At 40.7% G+C, this 13,354-nt stretch overlaps 1 protein-coding gene across 2 annotated transcripts in view; it reads right to left on the reverse strand.

Annotated features, from left to right (window-relative positions):
- The window catches only part of ZCCHC7 (zinc finger CCHC-type containing 7), a 113,320-nt gene that overhangs the window by 12,044 nt on the left and 87,922 nt on the right, over window positions 1-13,354 (reverse strand). For both annotated transcript variants that reach the window (XM_068420212.1, XM_068420211.1), the window contains exon 8: window positions 12,046-12,081. In XM_068420212.1, the coding sequence (XP_068276313.1) occupies window positions 12,046-12,081 (36 nt within the window). The remainder of the gene's footprint in view (window positions 1-12,045; window positions 12,082-13,354) is intronic.

The raw sequence follows: 13,354 nt of genomic DNA on the forward strand, positions 1-13,354 counted from the left end.
GTGTGAAAACGTTGAAGGAAGAGACAAAAAGTATAACAGTACGTATTTAAAAGAAATGATTGCAATCTTTTGATACTCTTACAAGCAGAGAAAAAAAACCACTAAAACGTTAATTCAAAAAGTCTTTTCTGAAAAATGGACAAAAAAATTCTCAAGTTCATAGAGAAAATGAATATATGCGAGATAGTAAGGATAACAACAATACAATCCCTGAATGCCTGAAAATCTTCATGGTTTAAAAGGCATCCCAATTTTCTCCAAAGGTGGTGGCATCTACCCAGTCGTCCATAGCTAATTTTACACGGAATGCAAAACGTAATTTAAATAGGACGGTGCATTAAACTTCAACTATTTCTGATGTAGCTCTCAAACTACAAACCTATCTTTCTTCTATTTTAATTTTAAAGTAAGTTAGCAAACACTTCCTTCTTAATCCCCCGAGACTATCTATACAGTGACACAAATGCACAAATTTATGACAGTAACATAAATGCTCCTCCGAAGTAACGTGCAACATTAAGTGAAATTGTTTCCTGGAAAGATATTATAGGTATCTATATTTTATTTGCCATCTTAAACATATCTGGGTCTTTATGACCTTATTTTAAAAATGTATTTCCTTTTTACATTTCCTGGTGCAAATGGACTGCATAAATAAGCAATGTGCTATGAGGCTTCAGACTAGCCGATAAACCCTTTCAATTTTCATGCCAGCTTCTTCTTTTGTAATTCAAATCTGGCTGAAAACTGGCAGCTCTGAAAACTGAAACAAGCACTGCCACAAATACCTTGTAATGCTATCGACCTTGTCTGCCCATGCAGTGAGAAAGGGGGATGCATATGTGTCTGCAGTCATCCAGATAACACAACTCATTTTTTTGGGGGGATAACAGCAGCCAGCCCCGGACTGTGCACCAAAAGCAGTCATTACCAGGCAAGCTGGAGAATAAGTCTCTTCAAAATACACAGCGCATTTAAAAACCATATACAGGGCTCAGCCACTGCTTTCATTACCAATTTTAATTTAGCTCCTTCAGTTTGCCAGCCAGATAAACTCTTTAGTGCTGTTTTTTAATCTATTTGCCACATTTTATGTTTAAGATTATAGTAATACGGGACAGGAGAAGGAATCACTTTTGGAGGAAATAAAGAAATAGATCCGCTTATCAGCGCCCATCAGAAAGTTCATTAATCAGCCAGGCTTTGTGCCCCCTAAATTGAAAGGTTAAATAATCCTCTCAGGAATATTTCTCGGCACCACCGCCAATTGTCCGGAGAGAAGCTGCCATTCACAGCGCTCTGGATCGGTGACAGGGTATTTTACCACTGTTTGGACCCCAAACAATGATGGACAAATGGCCCGGCTTACAAAGAAACCTTTTAGTACAAGGATGGAGAAAGGACCACAAGCTTTGAAGTGGGGTGGGGGAGGTGGGCGCGCGGGGAAGGGGCAGGGGAGGAGGAGGAGGAGGAGACTCGTGCATGGGGACACGTATATTTTATTCGAATGTTTATTAGGAGGCTCGGCAGACGCTGTTATATACGCGCCTGGGCGTACACACGCGGGGCGCGGGCGGGCGGGCACCATACGCGCGCACGCTCGCCGCGCTGAGCGTATGCATGCTTACACATACATTAATCTGAACACAAACATTTGCAAAGCCTGTAGAATCGGAAGACGAACAGAACTAGAGCATGGTTATATTTATTAGCTAATACACCGGGGAGCCCAACAAACCCCAAGGTTTTAATTTTTACTGTCATTCTAGATGATTTACAGCTTCCTTTCTCTCTCCTTCTCTCTTTCTTTAACCTTTATGTCGTCTGCTAATCACCTTCCACCACCAGACGCAGAAGGAGGAAGTACCACGTTTGAAATAACTTTCTTGGGGGAGCATTCTTAACAGATATTTACTTAGAGGTGATTTCTGCTCACAGCTAAAATTGAAGTAAACAGAAAAAATACAGTGCTGCTGGAGGACAGGAGATGCCAGAAGAGTGGTGCCTCAGTTTGTTAGGAGTGAGTTTTGCTGGGGTACATTCTAAACAAACAATAATTCAAACGGGTTTTTTTAAACTTCTTAGCATCTAGGCTTCAATCTGCAGCACCCTTTACTGACGGACAATTTTACAGTTTCCTTACATAACCAACATGTTAACTGTGCATGTTAATGTTTATCAATTTCCTCATAATTTTTAATGTATTCTCCACTTAAGAGCATCATATATATTCAGTAACACCATAGTTATTTTTACCTAGCTTTGTAACGAGTGACATTCATCCAGAATATGTCCTTGAAGAAAGGTCTGACAGCCTATACACAACCATTAACACACAAAAGCTTCTCCACATCCTTCTTGCACATCTATTTTTTTAAATGAGTCTCAATCCCATGAAGTTTTTACTTTAATATGACTTGGGACTTTCTGCATAGTCTACAGCATCTAAAAATGGATCACAAGACTTCAGATTTCTCCTCTCTCACATCACGTAAATATGCCATTGATCAAAACTGTTTTCTCCAAACCAACTTTTGAGTATCTCAGTGCTATTATTTTCCCTCTTTCCCCCCCTCACACCATCACGAGAAAAGCAGAATTAATTTAACCAGGGTCTCATCTGCCATCAAAATAAGTCAGTCAGAAACTGGGTATCACGTGCAACGCCAGTGCAATTAATTTTAAAGCAGAGGATATTTCAGGGTTATCACATAGTCCACAGAAATCCCTCAGTGCTTGTGTACGCGCGTGCACAGGCACTCGCCACTCAATTTTTTAAGTGCCGAAGGAAGTTACAAAAATACCTTAGAAACAGAATTAACTGCATTGTCAACAAACAACACCAAAGTCCTTTCTGTTAGCTACAAGATGAGCGGTTCCTACAGGCAGAGAAACTGTAAGTCTGAGGGGAGGGGAGGAAAAAAAGGAAGAAGAGGAAAAGACGACGAGCGGCTTTTGGAGTCGGTGCTGACTCTGAGAAACTTTGAACCCCGGCAGTGACCGTCCATTTCTTGCAACTACATCACCGGGTCTACTGTAAAAATAAAACCCCTTTCTGTAAAGGCTGCCCCCTCCTACCTCTGCAGAGCCAAAGCCTCTGCCCTGCACCTGCCCGCGGTGCCGCGCAGGGCAGCACCGCTGCTGCACCGCCGAGGCACCGGGGAGCGACCGGCGAGGGGGGCCCCACCAGGCCACATAGTAAAACACTTAACGAGGCAGCAAGTAAAAGTTTATCAGCTTCTGGCGGAGGCGAGAAGACCAGCCAAGGCAGCGGTGTCATGGCCTGCTGCGACGCGAGGTGCTGCAGGACCGGTGAAGTACGGGGGTGGCTGTTTGTGCCCGTTTCAGTCATGCTTAGGGCTGCCGGAGGGTGTTTGTCAAATGCTACTTTAATCCAAAATTAACGTTCAAACATATGTTAAAACTGGGGGCCCAGTTGCACTCCCTTCTGCGGGATGCCTCCTTCCTTTGCCATACGTGGGTACTACAGCACGTACGCACGTATCGTGCACACCACGCGCTGCTCGGAGACTTCTCCAGGTCTGTGGTAAAACAGTACCTACTCACGGCACACAGCTCTGTGCTACTCACCACTTTATACGGGCCTCTGGCTCCTTTTAATTCCCTTTGCGCTTGATATTTCAAAATATGGAATCAAAATCAGGATAATTCTGTCACAGGGACGGTAACTTCCCTATTCACATGACAACAAGATGTATTAATATTATCGACGTGATAGACCATCTCAGAATTAAATCAGTGAGGACTTTTAGGGAATCCTAACCCGTAGATTATTAACATCATCAAGCACAACTTGAGAAAGTTTAACCGGTTTGAGCTCCTGGCTGCTCCTAATACGTGGACCATTGACAAGAGGAGCTAGCAGCTCTGGCAGAGCCCTGGACGATCACACAGGCTGCTGCCAGCGCAGAGCTCCCCAGACTGCCGTTGCTAAACACCTGTGGTGTTTTAACATGCAAAGCATTTGTGTGATAAAACCCAACAGTTTCAGTACTACTAAAGCACGTAATTTACAAGCAGCTACTGAGTGGACATTTGACAAGCAAAATGCTGTTCCTAGTTAGGATATACATGCAAACAGCTCACAAGGATTTACTCTCTACTGACTTATTACTGCATTTTTTCCAAAATACAATACAAAAATGCACCAAAATACATTTTACGCTACCTACGTGAAAGTGTAATTTTTATATGTTTTGAAATGTCTGCTAGATCACAGATGATTTTTTGTTTCTTATGGAATTTTGAAACCGATTCTAAGTTCTAACAAAACTGAGAAAAAACACCTTCATATCAAGTTCAGAGGAATAATTTTCAGAAAAATAGGAACTTTATTACAAATATTCACACACAGAATTTACTGCAGAAATACTTCATTTTTTTTTCTCATATAAAAGCCTGTTTTTAAAATGCATGGGAAATCTCATTCTAGCTTGAAAATTCTATTTTCCTTATTCAGATGGTTAACACTTGAAACAGTAAAAAATAGTTGAAGGATGGTATAGGTTCACCTTTTCAAACTAAAGGAAAGAGAAGTGAACATTTCTACCAAATCTGTAAGCATTAAAGAAAAGATCATCTTAATCTTTTTGCTTACAAGAAGTGAGGTCATGTATATGATGGGGAGATACTTCAGCAATTAATCTTGCCACGATTATCCTGTTTTCTGTTTAATTCACCAGCTGCCCAGCAGTTTTGGTGCGTTACAAAAATACGTATCACAACAGCTTTAGCGTACGTTGGGCAAAGGAGGAATGCACATGGCTGTTCCTGTGCTGAGGACAGAGTAACTCCTGCCCACAAGTTTGTGTGGGAGGGAGCAGCTCTCTCCGGTTGTGAGCGCATCCCACCACCAAGATTGCTGGCACAGCTCTTGAAAAATGTCACGTCCCGCACAGAGAGCTTCCTGGGCACGCAGGGTTAGCTAACCACAGACTTGAACATTCAAAATACTGAAATATATTAATTTTCATCCCGTTTTAATTTCCATCCTCTGCTCTTCTTCTCCTTTTCCCATTTAAAGGCCAGGCCAAAAGGTATTGCTTTTACAAAAAACACAGAGCTCCCTGAACAACAGTAATGTGTGTACTGAAGTCAGGGATTCTCTGAAGGATGCCGCTTCCCAAAGACAAACACTTTGAGGAGGTTATTAGGAACCCCAAAATCAGGGAAATGGAAATTAACTGGTTCAGTCAGCCGAGCTTTCTATTTTCCCCCAGTCCCAGGCTGCTTCCAGAAATATATCAAAATGCAATTTCTGGGCAAGACGTAACCAGCCTTTAACCCTCGATTTAAAAGCACCTTTTATTTTATTTTCTGGGGAGGCAGATGGGGAAAAGCATGAGACAAACGTTAGCGAAAGCAGGCGTGATTTGTACCCTGCTTACACGATTAAGGTCAGTGGCAGCTGATGCCTGTGCTGCTGGGAGGTGACAGAGCCCACCCAAAACGGGCTCCCAGGGCTGTGCGGGAGCCCGCAGCTCCCTGGTCCAGCCTGGTGAGAGCCAGATGCTGACCTGGGTAACGGCCACAGCCCCGGGCGTGCAGACAGGATCAGCCGGGGATCTGTCCTCTGCAGCGAGGAGGTACCCAGGCACCATCGCTCTTTCCCAGGAAAGAAAGTGCAAGTGCAAAGACAAGTCGGCGTTTTACAGATAACCGGTTTGAACTTTCTGTTTCAACTTCACCGACACACAACCGGCACCTGTAATTGGCCAGGGGTATTAGTTAAAACCTAACATTTTCATGAAAAGGAAAACTCTAAACAGTATTTTTTGTACATGTTACATATTTATATAAAGTTATTGAAGCTACTTCTTTTGCCTGTAATATTTTAAACGCGGTTTTAAAGCAAAAATTAGGAAAGAACTCTGTCTTGCGCGCCTTCTTACTGAAAGCTAAAGCATACGCTTTGTACTCATAAACTCACACTTATTTCAGGATCTGAAATTCTGTTTTCTGTAAAAAAAAATCCATCAGAAAGAATACTGTCTTTTGTGAAACACGACTTCTTCGCAATATAAACAAATTTTGGTTTTAGGTTTCTGCTGGCCTCAAAAATATTTGAAACTCGGAAGAGAATGATAATGCAGCACAAATTATAATTAGTAGGGGAAAATAAACAGAATATAAAATAAAATCCAAGAGACCCTCTAGACAGCACACAAACCACCTCTAACGTACTTATTTTCAGCAGAACAACTGTGCGGGGCAGGCAGTCATTTCAGAAGCATCTCTCCCACAGAACGGCGCTTACAAAGCGGTAGGGCTTGGGCTTGAACAATGCCAGTAGGTAACTTAAAACCAAAATATCTGCCACTCGGTGCCCAAGGTCTGCCCTACCTCCTCCCCTGGCTAAAGAGGCCAGCACGCCTTTTCAGAGCACATGAAACCTTCACGCGGCCAAGCACCAAAAAGGCACCTTTCCCCCGAGGGCAAGCGTGGGACGCCGTCACACTCCAGGTGCTCGTGCTTCCCCACAGCCCCGAGGCAGAGTCATCCTCACCCTAAATTCATACCCCCGGGAATTTGGTTGCCTGCCCTGTGAAATATCCCCCCGAATGGCTACGGAAATGTTGACACACAAGGGCCTGCGCCGTGACTCCAAAACACAAAAACATACGCTGTCTACAGCATAAACAAAGTGGTATTTTTACTAGAGTTCACGAAAACAACCTTAAAACACCCAGAGAGAAACTCGTCAAGTGCTGAAATATTTAACGCGGCGATCCCGTGCCCCGCAGCCTCGCGTCACGCCAAGGCCGCAGGAGCTGACGCCGCAGCCATGTTCAGGGCCGCGGCGGCCGCCCGGCCCTGCGCACGGGGAGGCCAGGCTTAATCTCCTCCTGAAAATACTTCTAAACCCATCCCTTCCCTCACCGCACAAAAACCTACAAAGCTTCTCGGGAAACCAAATGATCTCTCTGTCAAGCTTAAATATTTTTTTTTGCCAGAGCCATATTTTAAATCTGCTCTTTCTGAAAGTCACACGTTGAAGGGTAGAAACTGACTTTAAGCAACACTGCTTACGTTTTCATTTCAGAAAAAGTGGCAGGCCATGAGGAATTTTAATAATGCACACAAAGAAATCTGAGCGCAAAATTTAAACACAAAAGATTCATTGTCCCTCCATGTCTTTTACGCGCAGAGGCCAAAACAGGCAATTCCTGGTTCACCTTCTTTTATGTAAGTGGATTAAAAGTAAGATTAACAAACTGTCAAAAAGCATGTTAAATGATAGCTTCTGCAAGTTAAAAATTCTGATGGTTCTAAAACTCTGTTGGTGGCCATCTTGGCCTAGGAGCTTTAATATAAATGAGACTGGTGGAGGCAGGGGATGGGGGAAGGAGTCCTTACGGCCAGAGCAGTACAGGGGGAGGAAGAGGTTATTAAAAATGAGCAATCCCTACTGAAAGAAAACACCTAATCCGAGCAGGATTTGGTTTTTAACATATGCCTCTATACCGAGAAACACACTAGAAAAATTAAAATTTTGCTCTGCCCGTTTGAGGGATGGAATTTCATTACTCTGTAGATATTTACTGAAGAACATGCTAACACTTGCAACATTAATTCCTACTTGATTATTGTGTCCACATCTTGTTCCTGAGCTGGACTGGCTACATTCATTTTTGTACACCACGAGTCCCTCTGAACAATGAAGCACCGCAGCGTTCACAGGGAGATCTACGCAGCCAGCACGTATCCCATTTTATACCGAAATACCGAGGTGGCCATTTGCACGTCTTCTGGGTACCCCCGCCCGTACACCCGCGCAGCAGGGGCCTGAGCTAAGACTTCAGAGGGACTCAGAAGAAGCGCAGCTTCACGTCTGAAGCAAAACATGGGTCACTATGTGCTGAAAATAAATTTCCTCTTTATTCTCCAGTGATGTCATCTGTTGCGTGGAAATGGGACTGCTCACAGCAGCGCGGTGTCTGACCCCCGTTTCATCGGGTCACTCCAGCAGCAAAGCCAAAGCACGACCTACGGGAGGGGAGAGGGTCCCGAGGCCCCAACCGCCGCCTCGGGTACCAAACGCAAACAGCACCCTTCCACGGCGTGGTGCCCCATGGCAGGCTGGCTCCAGTCCTGCGCCACCCCGAGCCCCGGGCTGTTCACACGTACGGCAGTGCCCAGACCGAGGGAGAAGGGCTGTGCCCCGCAGACCCCACACTGGACCTCCAGGCCTGGCGTGCGGTGGGATTGCTCTTCTCCAGCGCGCAGACCTACTCAAAATGGGAGCTGCCACTGGGCACGCAGCTAGGCGATCGGAGGGAGACCAAACTCAGAGGGATGCTGTTGAATTTGTCTCAAGACTGAACTGCAAAACTGAGCCAAACCGGCCTCCGCTTGAGTACAAAATGTTTAATAAATGCCTCCACCTCTACAGCTGAAATCCGAAACGACACGAGAAAGGGAATGAAAAAGGGCCAAGCACTCTGAGGACAAAACGCACTGCTATGAGCACCCCCAGTACCCTTAAGGTGTGGGAAAACAGGATGTGATGGCATGTCCTTTGCAGCACACATCATATTTATCTGGAGCGTCTGGCAACTAGAAAGGCAAAGTTGTAAGCTGAACTTCCTAATAATCCAGAACAAAGAGCTTCACAAGACCCTCAAATGCGGCGTCTGTGAAAAAATTACACGTATTATTATTTACGTGGCAGTAGCTATGCTCAAAACTGTTTACCCTGGATCTGCAGACCAAGTCCTTGTGTTATTATTTCAATTGATAATAACCTGTTTGATAAATGTAAGTGGGTATCAAAACCAACCTATTTATCGCAAATAGATACCCATAGGAAGGAAAACCTAAAATACGTTTTGACAAATGTAATTTCCCTCTTCTGATACAGGAGAAATACAGAGAGAGCAGGCACAATGAAAATGATTTGTAAAAGTTTTAAATCACCATCTTAAAGAGGTTATTAAATATTATTTTAAACCTCAGTGGGAACTGGATTGTTCTGCTGACTATGATTGGTTTTTTGCAGAATAATTTTAGTTAACAGAGTTGAAAGAACAAGTTTAAAGAAACTAACTTCATCCAGTTATAAAGCTTTGATTATCATAGAGTCTTTAAATTTAAGCTTCATTGAATACAATATGATAATCTTTTTTCTATCAAAAGGCAAATTAAAATATTCCACTTATAATCCTTTTTGCCATTTCAACAGCTCATAAGATTGCTTGCGCTGGCAGTCTGTTTTGGTTGGAATAAGACATTTCTGCCCCTATAACAAATTATTTGTAATGTGCCAAAATTTGTCATCACAGCTAATGTAAACAAAAACCTACCACCACCCATAACAGCAGAATGGATTTATTATTTAGTCATTGTTCTAGTCAACCCACGTTTCTGTGCAGGGGCTACAAGAAGTCAATAGATGGCAGTCCATCTCTTAGGAAAGAGCCAGATAATGAATAAAATCACCAAAAGCTTCACAAAAGGGAAAGGTGGAAGGCCGTGTGGTTTTTCACAAGCATTCACAGTCATTAACTAAGAATACTTTATATAATGCAAAACGTTTAGACAAACTTCGTGATGGCTGTCTCTAAGCAACGTTGTAAAAACGGTCTTTTAGTACAAATCTGAATGCCTCGTTCTATTTGCACTATGTACCTGCATGTGTGACACTTGTGATCAATTTACCAAAATCAATTTAAATCTAGCGGTTGTGTCCGTGGCTAAAGCACAGGAAAAACTCACTGTAGCCTTAGTCTGTTTGCTAAAAATCAGGCAGCCTCTGCAGCACAGCAACAACCACAGGAGTACTTTTTTTTTTAAACTTCTATTATTTTTCTTTAAACAGTTATTGTGTTTGTACAGAAATATTTATTCTAAACTAGGAAAATTGTAAACTAGCTTCTATAGTGAAATACTACTATGCTAATATGAGAGATCTCGACTTTTTAGTTACAACTCCATAAATATACATAATATACCACATTCTAACAGCAGTTTTGATTCTGGCAAGAACACTATTTACTTCTGCTCTGCTTTGGGTGCAAAAGAAAATATTTAAATGGAATAATAAAAGCTGGGGCTCATACATTTAAACAATTCAGGTAATGCAGTTTCTTGAAGTATAACTTATTTTAAATATCAGGCATGTTGTTTTCCACACAAATTTTTAAACTCCAGGCTTAATCTGACTACTGATGTTAACTCTGAGTCAAAGTGAGTCTTCCCATGCAAAAAAAAATGGAGATGTGCAAAGCATTTCCCACATAGCAGAAATCTGGATTATTTGCAGATAATTTGCAGTTCACTGCAAAATAAAAAATTATTTATCAGTAGCTAGGGTCTGACTCCACGTCAATTTATCTTTGCGTGCCCGTATTTGACCACATTCCAAAATGTCCCTAAAATGCGCTAAAAATTTCCAAATGGCTACTTTTAATAATACACCTGTATTCATAACTACTATGTTTTCTAACAAGAGCTTGTTTAGACAAATGTTGTTAGCTTTATACTAAGTAAAGTGTAAACTCAGAACAGTTTCTACAAAATTCACAGATAAAATTTTCAACCTCAGATACCCCAAATTCTGCCCTAGTAACCACTTGGTCAGGTTTAAGCTCCCCCACACTTTTTTACAAAAAATAAATATTTTCTAAGTGTTGATTGCAACTCACTTTTTGAGGAATTTTCAATGGCAAGCAAGACTAAAATTAATTAAATCCTATACCTCATTAAAACCAGAACGCAACAGATTACTGCACCTAATATACCTATCTGATTATTAAGATTCCAAATATCATAAACGTTTCAGAAATCACTCTCACATGCACCCTTAGGGATTATAATGAAGGACAGGATTTACCTTTTCCCTTCAAGCAATTTTAAAAAAGCAGACAAAAATACTCAGCGAATGCACCTTTTGCCCATAACGTTTTTTTCAAAAGTCTATGCCAAATCTGTTTAAAATAAAAGTAAATCCTCAGAGATGGTGGAGGATTTCCAAACAGGTCTTTCTTTTAAAATCACCATGCAGAAAACACAAGCATGAAGTTTTAAGCACAGAATTTCTCCTAATCATTGAATTTAGAAGCAAAAAAAAAGAAAAAAGAGCATTCCACTGCCATGAAGAGGTAGAGGCAAGAAATTATGAAGCACATCCCGTTTATGCTCAAAAGAAAAAGCCCACACCAAGGACCCATAAAGAAAAGTGGTGGACAAACTTTTCTACTTTGTTTTGAACGGACAGCAGTGATTAATTATCTATTACATCTAAATACATACGAGGTTGATCTGGATAGCAACGGCAGCAAAGATTCAGATGAACAGCAAAAATCCTAATCGTTAAAGGTGTTTTTATGTATAATAATTTTATAAATGAATATATTCAAGTTTCGTGATACCAATCCACTGAATATTGTCTTAACCAGTGAAATACCGTTCCAGGTTTCAATATTAGCCAAATCTGTACACATTTTGTTTTACTTTTATATCTGTTTTACATACGAGGAAAAACCTTAAGTAATACACTGGTACAGTTCACAAAGTTTTACTTTCTTGTTTCAATGATTAACTAATGCAGCCCAAAGAATAAGCTATAGCTACATCCTTACCAATTAGAAATTATCTGCAAAAGTTCATAAAGTGTATTTCTCAAACTAACTTCTCCACTCTAGCTGAGATTTATTTTACTCATTTAAAAAGAAAGCTTTGTCACACACAGTGATTAATTACCAGCATCTGAGATATCTGAGATGGGATTATTGCTTCTGCTATGCATCTCAACTTAAAATTTAACCCTCTTTATATGTGTAAATGTAGTCATTGAGAGGAGAGAGTGCTGCAAGGCACTCATTTAAAGACTGCAGTATTAAAACAAAATCCTAAGTTCTAAAGATGTTTAGAAAACAGTGTTTCATTGCATTCTTCAGTTCAAAAACTCTTCAGATGTTTATTATCTTCTCGCAGAAGATGCTTGTCTATATTTTATGGTCAGCAGTTCACAGAAGAGTAAATAGGTTGGGTGTAGAAGAAAATAAAAAAGGTGTTTCTACTTACTGTTAGGTGATACTGCCTCCATATTTCTGGGCAAGCCTGGAAAATAAAAATATTGATCAGCTAGGAGCATGAAACAAGGTGCTTTACAGCCTGTTGGTTTTGGCATAACACAGTATCCACCGGTGTCGGTCACAGGAAAATAAGAAGCTTAACTGAAAGGGTCTGCATTTCAGCTTCAAAAACCTGGCTAGACAGTTTAATTGAATTTTACACTGGTTTAACACACTCCCTGCCATTGTCAGAAAGCCAGTAACAGTTTTCTCTCTCCCCTTCTTCTCTGAAGGTTAGAAGTTTGGGAGAGTAACGTCCTCTTAACCGTAATAAGTATTAATACTGCAAAACAAGCAGAAGTGAATTTAAACTCTACATTTTCTGACATTTTATATTTACATAATGTTTTGGAAATTAAATCACAAGGTACCTCCCTTTCATGGAGGAACAGAAATATTTTAGTATTTTTGTACGTATCTCTATCCTAATCAAAATATAATTGTTACATGTAATAACCGTCAGTAGCCTAATGTCAGATGAGTTGTAAACAACAAGCATAACAGATTGCTTTAATGTTTCTATTTTTACAATGGCTTGCTTGATTTTTTTTTTTTTTAAACTTGCCAGACTTGCACACAAACTTCTAAGTTCAGCCTATTGTAAAAAATTTTACAGAGTAGATTTGTGAATCACAGTAATAACACAATAGACTTGAGGAATACATAAGAGACAGGAAAGAGGAAAATGTGGATCTTCTTCTTTTAACAAAATCGGATTGTGCTAATGACCAAGGAGACAGAGGTTACTTTCTCAAGGGTTCTTAATATTTTTACAAAATTTACAATATTTCTGTGTTCTCCTGTGAGCCCCAAGCCACAAACAGACACAGATAGTGGTACTTTGTCTGTTAGCCATTTTAGTGTGCAAGAGAGGGTGCACACAGTTACTTCAATGGAGGTCTTTCACTTTTGTTTAAAACATTTATCCTTTTATTAAAACAGCTCCTTAATCATTTGAACAATTAGTAATTTGGTTTGCCAATCTCAATTTTCAGTATTTTAAGAAGAAATATTAGCTACTCCGTGGTTTCTACATAATGTGCTGCAGCTCTAATTTCAAACATTGAAGCCTCATGACTACTTGCAAATGAGTACTATTAACATTTCTTTAGATTTCGAATAAATTTTTCACTCATGCCTAAATTCTTGCCTTCTTTTATTCTGTCAGAGCATGTTAATTAAAAAAAAACCCACCAGCAACCAATATTAGCAACCGAATCTCTCAAAAAATAATCTAAGTTTTTGACCCGTCACCCTAT

Source organism: Nyctibius grandis, chromosome 30 (assembly GCF_013368605.1).
Source record: "Nyctibius grandis isolate bNycGra1 chromosome 30, bNycGra1.pri, whole genome shotgun sequence".
Taxonomy (NCBI): domain Eukaryota; kingdom Metazoa; phylum Chordata; class Aves; order Nyctibiiformes; family Nyctibiidae; genus Nyctibius; species Nyctibius grandis.